The sequence below is a fragment of the Rhinatrema bivittatum genome, chromosome 1, assembly GCF_901001135.1.
Source record: "Rhinatrema bivittatum chromosome 1, aRhiBiv1.1, whole genome shotgun sequence".
NCBI lineage: Eukaryota > Metazoa > Chordata > Amphibia > Gymnophiona > Rhinatrematidae > Rhinatrema > Rhinatrema bivittatum.
The window spans coordinates 640692676-640710774 of NC_042615.1; the positions used below are offsets into that span (position 1 = coordinate 640692676).

Here is an 18099-nt window from a genome sequence, read left to right on the forward strand (position 1 = left end):
ATGTTTTATTTGCAGGTGCGTTCCAGACAAGCAGCGCTCCTTTGCTCTTGGGGTACAGTCGTTGTTTATACGACTGCTAGGTAAGAAGATCAGTTTAATTCCTGTCTTTCATCTTGAGGTATATTACTGTCAATGTATATTACTCGAGCACACCATAATCTATCGAGGGGGAGTTTTTTTTTAATGCCAGAATCTCATAATTATTAATTTGCTTGGAATTTAAGAGTTTGGCTACAAATAAGCCCTGGAATGTACTGTGCTGTATGTTTAGGAGCTGTAACAGTTTTGAGTAGGAAGCTCAAAAGGACACATCTAAAAGATGTTTCGTCTGTTAATAAAAATGGCAATCTTGATGCAAATTTTATAAGCAGTCAAGGACAGGAAAAAAAAAATCCCAAACCAAAATGTCATTTGTATTTTTGTGGCTAAATACTGAGTACATTCTAGTTATAACAATGGTTACAGTGTTTTTGCAGATAACGGGATCATGAATAATAATTTATTTCGATAGGCCAAGTTTCAAGATAGCAGGGGACTGGTGGTGAGGGAGGTAGCTTACAGGGGTTTAATGGTGCGTCCTTTTTATAGAAACGTGACAGGAATGTTATGTAAGAATGATCACAAAAAAAGGAGTGAAAGTGGATGGATGGATGGATGGATGTGCAATGCAAGGAATTGGAGCCCAAGAGAGTTCTTTTCGCGCTCTCTGATATTTTCCTATATTTATATTTTAAATAAGTCGCTCATGTCCTTGCTGACAGGCTTGTGTCATTCCATGATTTATGAGATGGCACCCTATGCAATATTGCTGTATAACAGTAGGAGTATAAATGGACTGGGAATGATACCTATAATACAAAGAAATGTTTAAAACTGTTTAATAGGGCCCTGTTTTCCTTGATTATTTCTTTAAAGAAAAGCTAAATCCACCCTTTAAATGAGTACTTAAGACAGTAACTTTAAAATGAATGCTCGAGCGCACATATGCTGGAATTTTAAATCGTGGACGCAGTTGCGTGGTTATGATTTAAAATACGCCTACTGCACGTATGTATGCTTTTAATTTTAAGCAGTTACTCAAGCAAACATATTTTGCGTATCTACCTTAAGACTTTGTCAGCTTCAATTGCGCGCAGGATAGCGGATTTTAAAATATGCTAACAGGATGGACATTCCCAGTTTTACCAATTAATCCACCAGGTTGCCCAGTTTATCTCAAGGTCATTCAGACCTGTCTGGTTCTTTAGCCTGCACTTATCCCATTTGACTTAGACCCCTCAACTGGTTGTTTTAGGCCTAAGCAGAGATTTATGCAGAGTTACACCTCATCAAGAGCAGAAGTAAACATGCACGGCTAACAGTCTGCTGCGCACTGTGGCCACTGAATTTAAAATCAAATTTCCATGCATAATCTTTGGCCCCACCCCAGAACACCCCTGACATTCCCTGACTCCACCACTTTTTTTTCCACTCACACAAGCACATATTTGCACATAATTTGCAGCTTTTAAAATTCGCGGAGTTTTAAGGGTCAGGTCTAATAGGGGAGAAGGGATCCTTTAAAGCTAGGGGGGTTAGGAAGTCCTTTCCCTACACTAGGCAAACTGGGAATGACCTGGAAAAAGGGTGAGTAGCCTTAGTGCGCACTCCTTATAAAATTCCCCCCACGCACGCGGTAGATGAGGCATTTGTGAACACATGTGCTCGTCTATATAAAATTGAGTGCACGTACAGCTGATTTTATAACATACAAGCATATGTGCACGTATGTTATAAAATGGCCACATCCATTGTCGCGAGCCGGCATATGCACACACGTGTATCCATGCTCGGGTCTTAAAATTCACGTCTAGGGCTATTCTCACCTTACTCCTAGAATCCATTCTCTTTCTTGCTCTTCTCTTTTATCCATGCATCTCAGTCTAAGACTGAAACTTATTTACATGCAGGTTAATATTCAGCAAGCCAACCAGCCGCAAAATTTCTGGTAAAGTTATCGAATATTCAGAGGGACAAGTCTCTCGGTGGATATACTGAGCTAAAGCTTACTGAATATTGCTGTTAAAAAAAAGAAAGCAAAACATAACAATAGCAAGCAGTAACCAAGTACCCTTCTCCATATGCCAGTAATAAAAATTTGTAGTGGGCCCTCCATGCCGCTAGGTTAAAATTTGTAATGAATCCTCTTTCACCATTCCGCTAAGTAAAGATTTGGAGCGGCAGACCAGGACCTACTCTTGCCTCCCAAATCCATACCCCTCACCTTCCCACCTCTAGTTCAGCTATCAGTGAAAGGACAAATCAGTGGCCAGTGAAAAAAATAAATAAATATTGATTGCCAAGGCATTTACTGTTCTGGCCAGTGGGAGAAAGAAAAGGTCTCTCTTTTTCCCTACTGGTTTACTTATAAACCTTTGGGGGTTAGTGAGTGGGGATGTGGATTTGGGAGGTGAGAGGGGACTGTTCTCCCTCTTTAAATTTAAACAGAGAGGCATGGGGAGGAGAGGGGCCAGCCTGGTCCACTACAGATTTTAACTCAGTAGCATGTGGAAAGAGGACTAAACTACTGCTCAGCCACTTGTTTCCTTTATACCTGTGTATTTTGGGTTTTGTTTTTTTATTGCAGTCATCCAGCTAAATTTAGGACAGGGTTTTTCCCAAACAGAGTTGGCAAGATAACTTTACCCAATGGCACTGGTTTTCAGAGTGAGCTGAGTAAATTGGAACCACATCCTGGACTGCTACAGAGTCCTCCATAGACTCTATTTGCTAGCAGAATACCTCACCTCCATTACACATGCAGAACAAAGACCCTCACTACATACAGAATAAGTGACCACAAATTAGAAATATAAATATGCAAATGAAAATCCCCTCCTGGAAGGGAGGGGGGGGGAGATAGAGGATGTTGCTTTTGAAATGAATTGCAGCAGGAAGAGGCAGTGTAACATGAGCCACTAGCCTGGAAGTCAGAGAAAAACTGAAAAGGTTATCAGACCTCTACTGTGAAGGTGATTAAATGACTATTGAAGAGAAGAGTCAGAGTTTCAGGTTAGAAGATTTGCATATGACAGCCATCTCCTCCCACCTGACCATTGCTGCTGACTTACAGTGAAATATCACTTCATAAACAAATAATGACAGCCCTAAATTGTAGAACTTTGACTAAAAGAGGGATTTATGTTGGAATGTAGTGGAAAAACTGTCTTACCAAACAAACAAATCTTCACTTTGAATGCCAAGGGGAATCAGATTCCCTTAGGGTACCAGGTTTTCAGAGCAGAGGAGGAAAATCTAGGCAGGATGGAAGAGCTTAGAGTTGTTCTCTTTCCATAATCCTGCCTGGGTCTTGCCCTTGTGGCTGAGAGGAGGTGGTCCCTCCAGGCTGGCTAAAAAGTGAATAACTGGTTATGGGCTTAGCCAAGCTGAAATCACTGAGAGCTAGAGTTACTAAGAGATACAGTCATTGCCCACTGAAAAAGCCATGAACCTAGTTGAATTATAACTTAATCAAAAGAAACCCTTCTGATTGAGGAAGAAAGCTTCAGGATATTGGCTATCTAGAGGTGACGCTGGGTTCTCCCAGGAAGACACATACACTAGGGGCTGATTGGGAGGTGATATTGAATTGCCCAGGAGGACAAGGACCCCAGTAGCTGATGGAAAGGCAATGCAGAGACCCCCAGATGGTTGGGGACCCCAGCAGCTGATTGGGAAGCAATGTAAGGAGCCTGCAGGAGAAGTGCGGACCTCAGTAGTCGATCAGGTGGTAGCTCCAGGTTCCCCAGTGGGATACAGACCCCAATAGTCGATTAAAAGGTGGTGTTAGGCCTCCCAGGAGGGCATGGATGCCAATGTTGGGTTGAGAGGCAGAGATTAGTCCCCCAACAGAGCATGGACCTGTCAGTGGAGAGGAAGGAAGTGGAGCAGAGGAGATGGCAGCAACAGCAGATTCCCCTACCTTATGACCAGCAGTATTCACCGGTCAAGTTGCATTTCTTCACATGGGTGAGACTTTTGGGGGTACGGAGGGAAGGAAAAAAAGAGGAGCGTATCTGTATTGGATCAAAGGGAATACCAGAGAATCTTTCTCTTTGATATAGTGGTATTTTTGCTGAGGTTAACATTCCCAGTCAGCTAAAGGTGCCCAGCTGATACCTTGTAAAAATTATATATAGTTGTGATGTCTGAGACTGCACAATTAGATAAATAAGCTGTTATTTTGAAAAAGATGTATGTAATTATATAGGCTAATAAAACATACATATTTGTAAATACTGCCAGCCCTGCTAACAATCCCATCTCCTTTTTGGGTTTTCCTGGGGTAAAGGGAGGGAAGTCCCAATCCCTAACATCTTTCTGAGGTGGAGGCCTCAGATTCTAAGCGCACAAGGGCTGACAGAGTCCACTCGAGGGGGTCTCCTGCCTGGTCAGCCCTGGACCAAGGAACACCTTCACAAGGTAGTTGAGCACAAGAGCGTTACACAGATAAAAACTAATTCTGCTTTGCTCTGCTGTCCACTCCAGTATCACCAGTCCTTTCCTGTTCCCTGAAGACAAAAGGGTGGGGTGTGAACAAGAGAAGGAGGAGTTGGATTAGGGAACAGAATGCTCTGCAGTGCTTGTTCCAAACCCACCCCTTCCCTTCTGTTCCTGAATTACAGGAGGGGAGGGCTGGGCTGGAGGGGCTCATCTTTGCTGTGCTTTGTGCTCGGTCTTCTCCTGGTTCACCCTTCTCCTCCTGTTTCCTGAGCTTTCTGGAGGGGAAGGTGCAGGAGCAGGATGCAGAGGGCTGTTCTCTGCTGCCTGAGATAGGCACTGGCCAGAAGAGTCATAGGGGAAGAGCCCTTTGTTCATGCAATGGGCCCTCAGCAGTGCAGGGTCTGGAGCAGCTGTCCCTTTTGCCCATAGGTAGAAGCAGCCCTGACACCAGTTTTCACAAAATAAAAAAAAGGTACCTGTGGAGATAATTTGCATTCATGAAAGACTTTCCCACAAGAGGCCTCTAACCTACAGGTTGGTATATGGGCCTCTATGGGAGTCATTTATTAAAGTGCTATTATGGTGTTTTTGCATGCAAAGAATGCCTTTAATGCATGTGAAAATACCATACTGTTTGGTGTGATGCAAATGAGAGGATTTTTTGGCAAAGTGGGCTGGGCTCATGGTTTTAAGCTCCTGGAGAGCCAGCCTAGCTGTTAGGGCCCTTCTACAGCCACTGGGGATAGATGGACAGACAGACAGACCAGTGTTCTCTCAATCTAGCTTGATGGACTCTCTACCTGGGTAACATCAAGCTAGGTTGAGAGAACATTGCACAAATCTCATCTTTGGGTGAGTTTCCTCACTCCGAAGGTCATCAAATCTTCACAAGAGAGCACTGTTCTGTTTGTACGTCTCACTTTGAATGTCAAAGTGACCCCTAACCCCTACACTAATACCTAAATCTCACCTCAAGTTACTAGGTGGGCCTCCCATAGAGATATAAATACCTATCTAGTGTGAGGACATTATGGCTAGTCTCTCTCTCATGGTTATAGGAGGGCCCCAGTAGCTAGGCTGGCTCTCCAGGCATTTAAACATGGTCCCCCCAGTGGTTGCATGTAGGAAATACAACAATTCTGGCACTAAGGTAGCACTTCACATAAATATTAGCATAAACTGTCTATTACCATAAAATACACCCCTTTTCCTATCACATGTGATATTTAATGCATTTTGATAAATCCAGGCCTATGTGAGTTATTTTCCATAGAAAATTTATCTCCACAAAAAGCAGGTGGAAAAGAAAGTATATACTGCCAGGTTCAAAGAAAAGTACATGCATACTTTGTCTTTGAAACTTTGTGCAAAGTCCATGGGTAAGAAGTATCTATAGACTTTGTCCCAAAATGGACAGTCTGAAAATGGCCCCCTATAGCCTGTAAGGATTTTATTTCTGTTTTCTTTATTGTATCATATTGGGAAAATGGTTAAAGTACTGGGTTGCCTTGTTAGTCCAGTTGAAAATCTTAATCTGTAGAAATAAAAGGTCAACAAACACATTGTAGGTGAGAACAATTAGAAAATATAGTGACCTGGCAACCAATGTCAAAACATATCAGTTGTTGTGTTTGTGGCATTGTGGACCCTTGGTCGCTGTGGAGATGACTCCGCCCATGAGGAGGGGCCCCATGGGGAACCACAGCAATAGGCTGAACTCAATATAGCAGACACAGGATGGATGGAAGGCTTTATTTACTGTTATAGATAGATGATGTAAGCAGGAAGGTAAGGCACTGATATCCACGAGGTGCCAATATGTTCAACAGGCTTGGATGTAGAATCTCACCCAGATGTTCACGATAGGCGGGAGTCCGCAGAGCGGGTAATGCCACGGCTGGTGGGTGGAGTTGGAGCACCGGATCATAGAGGTACTCACAGGAATGTAGTCGTCTTCCTGATGATGAGATGGTGGGACCGAAGGTCCGTGGTGCAGGATACATAGGCTGGTAGGCCCTCGAGGAGCCAGTACCTGATAGTCCGATATCCTGAAATGTAGAAGAGAGAGGGAGACCCCCGAGGAGCGATTGTCTAGTTAGTAGAGAACCCTGAAGGATAGTTGGAAGCGAGAGACCCCCTAGGAGCGGGTGTCTGGAGCTTCTAGAGGAGCGAGGCCCTTGGAGTGAAAGCAGTATCTAAGCATGCAGCTTAGAGTGGTCAGAGTAGCTAAACCAAAGTCCTTGCTAACTCAAAGGTGGTAGTGAAACGGAGGCTTGATATACCCGGAGGTATTGACTTCATGCGGTGGGGACGCACCCGAAGTTCCCTCCATGACGTGTATTTGAGCGTAGGAGATGTGCGCGCGTGCGCCCTAGGAGGACACGAGAGTGAGCATGGCGGCCTGGAATGCCCATGCTAAGTTGGAGACGCCAAGGCACTCGGCACCAGAGGCAGCCATCTTTCCCAAGGAGAGAGAATAGGGGAGAAAAGAGGTAAAGCAGAGCGGTCGCAGCCGTCTACGACCGCCGGATGCAACATCAGTGCAGGGGTAGCCAACTCTGGTCCTTAAGGCCTGATGTTTAGGATATTCACAATGAATATGCATGAGAGAGATTTGTATGCACATCTCTAATTTATGCAAATACATCTCATGCATATTCATTATGGATGCCTTGAAAACCAGGCCTGCTTGTGACTCTTGAGGACCAGAGTTGGCCTCCCCTGTATTAGTGCTATGTACAAATGTGACAGATTTGCATTTCTTCCATTGCTGGACTTACCCCATTGTCATACACTTGACTGGTTACCTGAAAGCATGTGACATATTATATAGTTAGTATAACAAATTCAACAATATTAAAAACAGTTTTGTATTGCACAAATATTAAAATTACGGAATGTGGAATTTTAGCTTGGATAATGCAAAACCACATGGTGCCAATTCAGTTTTAGGGTTTCTAATGCATGATAAAACGAAGTCCAATAAAAAGAGAGATTTCCAGTTGGTGTTGTACACCTGAATTTCATTAAGACACAATGGTTCACAAGAAACTAGTCCAGATAGTAGGCTGCCTGGAAATCATAGGGAGAGACTTTTACCATTCATGAATAAGTGTTTTTCTGGAAGAAGGTTATCACTAGCTGGAGGTTAGTATTGTAGTACCCCAAAATGTAGTCTTGGGAGGGGGAAGAGTTCAGTTTTCAGTATTACCATTTGAGTATTTGAAATACGTGTGGAGGAAAGATGAGTTGACCAGTTTAGTGTCTCCAGTATAAAGAGCAGTATTTGAAGAAATTTGTTGAGAAATGGTAAAAGAAGTTCCATCTTAGCAGCTGAAAAGTTTTGCACTTTGGGTGCTGGAGTGAGAATGATACTTTATTTTATTTTGTCTTTTAATAGATCAAATATGCTACTTAATTCAAACAAATCATTCTAAGTAGGGTCCATACAATATATAACTTAAACATCAGGGAAATGGCTATTTCAAGCAAAAGCAAGCTTGAACCAACCATTTTCACAATAATGGGTCAATTAAAAAAAAAAAATTGCTTCATTTAGGAAGCCAAATTTTAGCTACTGAAAATATAGGTGAATTTTCAGCCGAACTTAGGCACCTAAGGTTTTGGCTGCAAATTTACCTGAATTTAGACTTGCAATTCATGGGTACACAGTCCTGTTTGAGTGACCTCCTTCATGTTAATTACAACAATAATGAAAGCTATTTCCTTTAAGTAATGCCCTGGTAGAAGAGCTGACACTCCTTGTTGTGAAGGGCTCACTGCATCCATCATAGCTCTAAGTTGCTAGTTATGCCACCTGTAGGGGTCCTGTAAACGACTGGATACATTTTTCTGTAGTCTAGAAGTTTGCATGTTTATTGAATTTTTCTCTTGCCAAATGCTGCACAAATTTTGAAAAGAACCTATAATTTTAAATAGTTCTGCCTTTAAAGTCATCATGTGTATATTTTATAGGCTCTGTCCCTGGACCAATTCTGTTTGGAATTACAATAGACAGTTCTTGCATTCTGTGGGACATTGATCAGTGCGAACGCAAGGGAGCCTGTTGGACCTATGACAATTCAAAAATGGCCCTCCTGCTTATAGCTATAAGTAAGTGACAGCAAATTATCTTGTATTTCGAAAAACGAAAAGCTCCAATTTCAGCTGCTTGAAATGTCATTTCATTTTACTCCGTAGGTGCCTCTTCTAAAGCAATCACAATCCTCTTTAATGTCTCTGCATTCTTCCTCTACAAGCCTCCACCAGAGAAAAAGGTGCTTAAGAGACAGAACAGTATCATTGTTACTTCTGCGTCCCTTTAACCTCAAGTGAGGAAAAACAGAAGAGACAAAGGGGAAAAAAAAACCCAATAGAAGAACCAAGTTAATGAATGGCATCCTAAGACCTCTGCATTTCATGTTCTGCATTTTCTACTAAAGACAGGATGTTTATAAACTGGACATGTAGTGACCTCTATGGAGAACATACCATTTGTATTTTGGGAACACCAAAACACAGATCCATATCTAGAAGTCTTGTACCCAGAGACATTATTTTAACTGCTATTTTCCCAGATTGATTTTTTTTTATTTTAGCTCATAATTATCAAAACCTCACCCATGGGATACAGATCAGACTTTGCAATCGTCAGAACCTCACCAACAGACAAATACTTGAAAAAGGGGCAGGCATCGCGATGCTGAAAATCTCATCGAAAGTCAGATACCCAGAGAGAATGTAGAGGTGTAATTGTGCAAACATTCCCATGAGCTACACAGATGTTTGTGACCACATTCCAGAATTGGGAATTTTTAGCCTCTCTCTATATACAGCACATAAATTGTACAGTCATTTATTTCTACCTGGATTGGGCCTGATATTATACTGGTACTAGCCCTGTATTTTATAAATATAATTTTTATGGTTTTTTTTTTCTTTTAGCAAAGTTTGCTAAGCATTCTGTCTATAATTGGCAATAAAAGGGGTTTTAGAAGATAAATTTTATTACATTTAGCCTCACATTTGTGTCAGTACTATGTAAATTAATAATAGTGGTAATTTAATAAAAATGGAATATATTTTTATGAAGCAGGTAGCAAAATTATAAAAATGTGTATTTACAGTCATGTATATTGATTGTTTTGTAAATGTTTGTATAGCAAAAGGATTTAATATTTTGGAAAATTATAAAGATGTAAATATATTGTTAATGTAAAGGGGTAAAGGAAAAAATAAAATAAAATTGGTCTTATCTGAGATGCCCTTTTTATGCCCCTGCAGAGAGCTGGGATGAGCTTGGGGCACAGGCTGGCTTGGAGAGGGCTGTTGGAGCCCAGTAGCATTGGAAATAGGGCTGCAGTGACCCACACAATAAGTAGCACAGGAGGGAAAAGATTGCAGGAGAGCCCATTGTTGTTATTTTGTGTGTGTGTTTAATTTTTTTGTTTTGTTGTAGCTGAAGCCCATGGCAGAAGAGAGGTAATCAGTGCTCCTGATGAGGCGAGGTGCGGTATTGGGTATTGGAATAGCAGCAGACACAGTAGTAAAAGCCGCTGCCATGAGAGAGGAGGGCCTGAAAGCACTCCTGCTGCTGCATCAGTATCTTTTCCAGGCCAGTTGGAAGTAAAGGGAGCATGAGGGAGGAGCCAGCACTGAAAAGGAGTGTAAATAGGGTTACATTTCAAACAATAAAAAAACTGTGTTACTTCTGTAGTGGGGCGTCTGAGGATCCCTTGGTGTTGGTTCAGTGTTTGGGAAGATGACCAAGGGTTTTTATTTCTTTTTCTGCTCCAAAACTAAGGATTTGGCGGGGAGGGGTCTGGTCAGCGGTAGGTGGCAGCATAAGGCTGCATGAATTGGTGGTCTGGAATGGGAAAGGCCTTTTGGGAACACAAGAAGTGACGGCCTGAGTTCAGAAAGCCACAAGGATGAGGCCTGAGGGATGAGAGAGGCTTGTTTGGGAGCTAGAAAGCAACCAGAAGGTGTTGCTGACAGCAGCTGTGGGCCAGTTCAAAAAGAAGAAGAATATGCGTGACAAGGAACTCTGAGACCTGGGCTCCAGGCCAGTGCCTGACCCTGGGCCGAGGCTCAGGCATTGAGACCTGGCCACCAGCACTGGCATTGATATCTGATCTAGATCCAGGCTGAGGCCCTGGTGTTGGGACCTGGCCTTTAGGCTTGGCTGCAGCATCAGCTGCTGGCCTAAAGGCCAGGTCCCAACACCAGGGCCTCAGCCTGGATCTAGATCAGATATCAATGCCAGTGCTGGTGGCCACCCTGGTGGTGGCCACCAGCACTGGCATTGGGGTGCAAGGGGGTGGCCCACCAGCACTGGCTGGTGGTGCACCCCCTTGTGCACCCCCTTGCGCAATCCACCCCCACAGAGATCGATGCATGATCAGAAATAGAACTAATAGTGGCCTCTCGTGTACACGGGAAAAGGTTATCAGACAGTAACAAGTAATCGAGCTTAGAATAGGTCTTGTGCGTGTTAGAATAGAAGGTGAAATCTAATTCTCCCGGGTGCAAGACTTGCCATACGTCCATTAATCCCAATTCTTGGCACAGAAAATTAACTCCAGAGTGTTCATTATTTCTATCCACAGTCTTAGCAGGTTTGCAATCCATTCTCTTATCAACCACAATATTAAAGTCACCCAACCACTAGGCTATATTCAGAAAAACTTGAAAGCAGGCCCACCAAGTGAGTAAAAAAATGATAGGAATATACATTCGGAAGATACATGTTGCAAAAAGCCGCCCTCTTTTGAGAAAGCACTCCTGCCACTATGACTTATTGGCCCTCCTTATCCTGGAGAAAGTGCTCAACTTGGAAAGGGAGTTGTTTATGAAGGAGAATCGCCATCCTCCTCTTTCTGGAAGTATAAGAAGAACAAACACATTTCCCCACCCATTCTCTTTTCAATTTTGCATGTTCTGCATCAGATAGATGTGTTTCCTGCAGAAAGACAACCTGGGAATGCAACCTGTTGAACATAGATAACAATTTTTTCCGTTTCATTGGGGATTGAATCCCATCAACATTTAGTGATGTCATTTTAACCTTTGCCATTGCAACATGTAAAAAACACAAGCATTCCTTGGCCCACAATAGGACCAAGATTACCGTAAGTAAATTCTCTGTAGTTCCAAGGCCTCCCAGCCTAAGCCTTTGGACCACCTGAACTTTCAATTTGCACCCACACTGGTCTCCATTAGTAAGGAAACAGGAACTGATTGCCCCCCGTAAATGCACACCAACACACACATCCATTCACACCAAGCTCATTTTCATATTAACTGAAACTACTCCTCTCACTCCAAGAGGTGCAATTTCCCAATCAAAGAGACTGCCCAGACTCTGTGTACTGAGAAATCCCTCAGATCCTCCCCCCTCCCAAGACAAATGGAACCCCTCGCTTCTAAAAATAGCATATATCCAAGCAAAATGGTAAAGAATCATACATAAAAGGAGGGTATGTTGAAATAAAGGCCTTAAAACCCCCTCAGAGAATAATCTGCTAAACAAACGTCAAAACCTTGAAACCCGTTAAGACATTATACATGAATAACAAAGTCCAGTGAGAGCCTCAAACAAAGAAATTAAATAGAACCCTCTAACATAACACGCACCGATGCTATATTTGAACGGGCCAAATCACCACAATATTGATAGTAGAGATGTGAATCGTGTGATTGATCGTCTTAACGATCGATTTCGGCTGGGGGGGGAGGGAATCGGATCGTCGCAGTTTTGTTTTGTTAAATATCGTGTAAATCGTAAATCGGGGGAGGGCGGGAAAACCGGCACACTGAAACAACCCTAAAACCCACCCCGACCCTTTAAAATAAATCCCCCACCATCCCGAACCCCCCCAAAATGTCTTAAATTACCTGGGGTCCAGTGGGGGGGGGGGGGGGTCCCGGTGTGATCTTCCACTCTCGGGCACACTAAAAAATCCCTAAAACCCACCCCGACCCTTTAAAATAAATCCCCCACCCTCCCGAACCCCCCCAAAATGTCTTAAATTACCTGGGGTCCAGTGGGTGGGTCCCGGTGTGATGTTCCACTCTCGGGCCACGGGTGCATTTGATAGAAATGGCGCCGGCGCCATTTTGGTTCCTGTCCCCAGACGTCGCGAGCATAGGAGATCGCTCCCGGACCCCCGCTGGACCCCCAGGGACTTTTGTCCAGCTTGGGGGGGCCTCCTGACCCCACAAGACTTGCCAAAAGTCCAGCGGGGGTCCAGGAATGACCTCCTGCACTCGAATCATGTTGCCGTATGGCCGGCGCCATTTTGAAAATGGCGCCGGCCATATGGCCATATTGCCGTACGGCAACACGATTCGAATGCAGGAGGTCGTTCCCGGACCCCCGCTGGACTTTTGGCAAGTCTTGTGGGGGTCAGGAGGCCCCCCCCAAGCTGGCCAAAAGTCCCTGGGGGTCCAGCGGGGGTCCGGGAACGACCTCCTGCACTCGAATCGTGTTGCCGTACGGCAATATGGCCGGCGCCATTTTCAAAATGGCGCCGGCCGTATGGCAACACGATTCGAGTGCAGGTCGCTCCCTGTGACAAGTTAAGGGCAAAGAAGATCGGCGCCATACTGGCAGTCGATCGCGTTTGCCCTTAACTTGTCACAGGGAGCGACGGTCGATCCCTGTGACAAGTTAAGGGCAAAGAAGATTGGCGCCATTATGAAACCTCCAGCGCAGCACCCTCACGGCACGATTGAATGGATGGCTCCCGGACCCCCCGCTAGATCACCAGGTACATGTAAAAGGTTTTGGGGGGGGGGGGGTTCGGGAGGGTAAGGAATTTCTTTTAAAAGGTCAGGGTGGGTTTAGGGGTTGTTTTGGTGTGCCGGTTTTCCCGCCCTCCCCCAAATAATTCCCGAGAGCAGGAGATCGCGCCGGGGAAGCCCCCCACTGGACCACCGGGTAACTTAACATTTTGGGGGGGTTCGGGAGGGTAAGGAATTTCTTTTAAAAGGTCGGGGTGGGTTTAGGGGTTGTTTTGGTGTGCCGGTTTTCCTGCCCTCCCCCAAATAATTCCCGTGCCCTATTTAACGATACAATATAAATGCTCCTGACGATAAATCGTGGGCATTTGTATTGTATCGTGTACTCTAACGGTTTAGAACGATTTTAAAATTATCAGACGATAATTTCAATCATTCAAAAACGATTTACATCCCTAATTGATAGGTGTTGTTCAATGTAGCAGCGACAGCATGATAACCACATAATCAGCACCCCTGGGCCTCAGAAAAAGAGAGCTCAAAGTCATTTTAAAACATAAAGTCTCATATTAATGTGGTTTCACTCCAGTTATCCTCTGTCTAAAGCTGCCAGAAAGGAGTTTGCTTCTTCTTTCATGGTAAAAAACAGCACCCTGTTGTTGTGATGAACTGGTAGCTTGGCGGGGAACAACAAGGCAAAGCGGATCCCTCTCTTATGCAGCTCTGTGCAGGCCAGAGACATATTTTTTCTTTGCACTGCTACATGTGGGGAAAAATCATTAAACAGAAGGATCTTATTGCCCTGTAACTCCACAGGTGACTATTGCCAAAACACTTGTAAAAACTTAGTTTTCTGGCTCCAGTTCAGAATTTGCGCATTCACCGTCCAAGGCCTACTATCCTTTTTGTGCAGAGGGCCAGCAAGTACCAAGCCTATGTGGTCGGGTAACCATTTTTTCCATGAAATCATACAGTTCATGCTCCCGAAGCAATTCAGGAAGACCAATAATCTTCACGTTATTCCGACGATTCTGGTTTTCTTGGTCCTCAATCCTCTCCACCAGCGCAACATTTTTAGCTGTAAGCTCTGCCATATGCTGCTGAGCCATGATGAGACAGTCTTCCTGATCTGAGATTAGCTGCGTGCCTGGTCTAGGCGCTTTGATTGCCCATCGAGGCTGCTTTTAATATCCTCTATAGAAGTTTGCAGCTTAACCAGTCTCTCATCCAGGGCCACTGACACACTATTGGAAATCTGCAGCAAGGCCTCTGCAAAGATCGCCGTGAGAGTCTTAGAACTCTCACTCGCAGCCGCCATGTTGGAAATTCAGGGCTTCCTTGCTCTCCCGCTTCAGAGGCTGCAGTGTCACATAGCCTTTCATCCTGAACCTGAAGGAGCGCTCTGAGCAGGACTCGGTAATCAGCAGGGTAAGCACTGACAAAAAACCCAACACAAAACGGGTTTTAGATCAAATTTAGGGGTTATATGGGGAGGGGATCATGGAGCTGTCACACCCTGCCTCTGCTTAGCATTACGCCTTAACTGGAAGTCCTGTGGCCTGATATCTAAAGATGTATAAACCGAGAGGGTGAAAACAAGCTGTTACTGTCCACTGTTGAAGAGCAAGCGGTGTTGGATTTTGAGTCATTTGGAATAACTGCATTGTTACTGAGTCTATTTAAAATAATCTGTTATTATCCCATGTGGAAGAGCAAGCGTTTTTGGATTTCGAGTTAGCTTGGAAAATTACATCTTTATTGATTTTAATTTTGTGAGAGTGTCCCCTGAAGAAGCCCTCACGGGTGAAACAAGGGAAGGGGAAATTGGATGGCTGAATGTATTATACATAGTAATTTATGAATGTAAGATGTGACTAGGTGGTTGTGATACTTTGGATATAGGGTAACAATGTACATCTGGTGCATTTTATGAGTATGTTGGGATTTTGTAATATGTACTGTATATTGGGATAAAGATATTTTTAAAGTTTTGTATAATCTACATATTTAAGAAATTATTGTAATAAAAATGTTTTGATGGAGATGTAATGTGAAATGTTGTTTACCTCTGTTACTGTGTTTTGGTATAAGTCAGAACTTGGACAACTCATGGCTTTTACATATGTGCATACAAACTTGTATTTTATAATCTTTCCATGCTAGCTATAAAATACAGTAGCGATCAAAGAAAAGAGGATCAGTAAATACCAGGAGTTCTTTATTCAGCAGAGAACATGATAAAAAGCCCGACTCAGGCCGAGTTTCGCTCTTTGAGCTGCTTCAGGGGCTAACAAAACAAAACAAATATAAAACATATAAATACAAATAAAAACATATATACCATACATACATAATGAAATCATATAAAATAATATAAAATAAAGAGGAATCGAACACTCAAAAGCAAAATATAAAGTGACAACACTTAGGGCCCTATTTTCTAAAGTATTGCAGGCCTGCGATACTTTAGGGAATGAGGGGCGGGGGGCCGAAACGGGGGGCGGGGCCTGTGCAGGCCGGCAGCAATCACACCGTCGCGATGCAATCGCTGCCGGTTTCGCACCCAATAGCGCCACCATAGGAGGTGTAGCTATTGGGAGCGAACTCGGACGCGAAAAGGGCCTTACCTTTTCGTCGTCTGCGGCGTCTTCGCGGAGTCGGCCCTGGTGACGCCCTGACTCCTCCTCTTCTGGGGCCAACTCCGCCCCCATTTTGGTATCACACACAAAAAGGGACATTTCGCGTGTGATACGTTTAGAAAATAAGGCTCTTAATGACAAAAATATTTAATAACAAAAATGTTATTAAAACATGGTCTAATATATCTTTGTGTGTGATTCCATATATGCCCACATATAAATTTATATGTAAAAAATTGTATATAAATTAATCGGTGCAGTCTATTAATTGGTAAGAACTTCTAGTAAAAAAAACTTTAAAATATCTATTACATCTAATGCCAGTGGTTTGTCTCCATACAGATCAGCCTCTCTGAGTGTGCTAAAAATTAACCAAACAAAATTTGAGCAATTCAAAATGAGACCACTTTGTAAAAACACCTTTGTGAAACAATGTAGCACATCATTTTGAAACAAAATATCAAATTGGTGTCTGCCTAGAATAAGTCTCATGTGTTGCCAAAGCAATTGTTAACCTAAAATAGCCTCGATTGACAGCTGCTGACAAAATTAAGGACAAAGATTACATTAAAAACAAACAAAATGACTATGACACAATAATATAGAATATATTAAAATAATAATAAATTAAGCTATAAGCAAAATGAACTAATGTGCCTTCAGGTGCCAAAAAACAATAGGAATTATAAATAAAATATGAAATATAAACTGCTCCTTAAAAAGCTCTCCATATAATTCAGCCAAACCACTAACGTAACAAAAATCGATGGTTTAAAGGGCTCTCAAATAATACTTCCGTATAATTGAGCCAAGCCATAAACAAATAAAAACACCATCATGTAAAATTACAATCATGATGAATTTAAAAGAACAATCATGTTAAATTAAAATAACTATCATATTCAATTTAAAAAACTCACTTCCACAGTTTTATTGTCAGCTGCACTGTACATCATTATCAGTGCTGTCACTGCTCATCGGTTGGATTTAAAACGCAAAGATATTGAATTTCAAAAGCTCACCACCACAATTTTAATATCAGCGCATTCACTTCTCATCGGCTGACAGCTCTGTGTCAGCCGAACATGAATCAGTCTAGAGCCGCCGCATTTAGTCGTGCTCCTAAATGTCAAATCAGCCTTCAGTGGGTCAGCGTTTCAACCGGAAATACCGGTCTGCGCATAGTTTCACCATCTTAATATTTCCTTTTCACGCCATTTTTAAAAAAACAGCTGATAGAGACTGACAGATTCAGGAGAACTACCACCATACATGATTAAGAGAAAAAACCGCATAAGAGAAAAAACGATAGCACCAATAAAAAATAAATATGTGATCATATATAAAAAAACCACACAAACAAAAACATTATTCCAAAGACGGGAAGAAGCAATTTGCATGCTTCTACATTACTTGATTATTGTCATTATAAAAGGATTCCACGAGGTTTGAGGATCAACAAACCGCTGAGTATGTATCAAGATGATGAGGCTTTTATGAACAGCTGGGATGCTATACTGAACAAATGTTCTCTTGGCTTAATGATACTAATTATTAAGACATCCCAGAAAGGAGAAGAGAAGATTAAAGCAGAGTTGGATAATGAGCTGGAATATTTAAAAACTAATGACTTATGTTTTGATCTTATATACGATGATTATAAAAAGAATTTAGATAAATTCACAAAAGAGCTCAAAGATATAACTATGAGAAGTTTAAGAGAGATGAAACTGATTATAAAACCAATAATGTTTATTCCTGGAGACGTAATAATAATACAGATTTCAAGTATAGACCTCGGTTTAATTATCAACAACCAGTAATGGATAAGTTGTATCCCAAACCTAATACTAGCAACAATGAAGAAAGGAGTAACAGAAGTCCAAATAGAGATCGTAGTGCCAAACGAATTTGCAGCAACAATGAGGATAATGATGATTATTTAGATCCCTCTGCACCTCTGTTCACAACAAATCACACTCAGTCAGTTCCAGATGTACCAGACAATCAGGTTTTTCAGTTACAAAAGTTGTGGAAAAAAGATTTCACACCGAAATTAAATTACGAGAAAAAATGGGACCAGCCAATCAGAAGAAGAGGTCAAGGGAGAGGGAGAGGAAGAGGGTTTTATCACCCATATTGAAGTCTAGTGACGACAATCTTAATAGGGTGAATAATATCTCTAAAAGATTTTTAAATGAAAATGAGCTTTCTGTCCTAAATAAAGGATTGTCAT

The 18099-nt window shown here is 42.5% G+C and overlaps 1 protein-coding gene across 1 annotated transcript in view; it reads left to right on the plus strand.

Annotated features, from left to right (window-relative positions):
- The window catches only part of SLCO4C1 (solute carrier organic anion transporter family member 4C1), a 203386-nt gene extending 193650 nt beyond the window's left edge, over positions 1-9736 (plus strand). The window contains exons 11-13 of the mRNA XM_029572679.1: positions 16-80; positions 8458-8595; positions 8683-9736. Of these exons, the coding sequence (XP_029428539.1) occupies positions 16-80; positions 8458-8595; positions 8683-8807 (328 nt within the window). The 3' untranslated portion in view covers positions 8808-9736. The remainder of the gene's footprint in view (positions 1-15; positions 81-8457; positions 8596-8682) is intronic.
- Positions 9737-18099: the final 8363 nt, after the last annotated feature.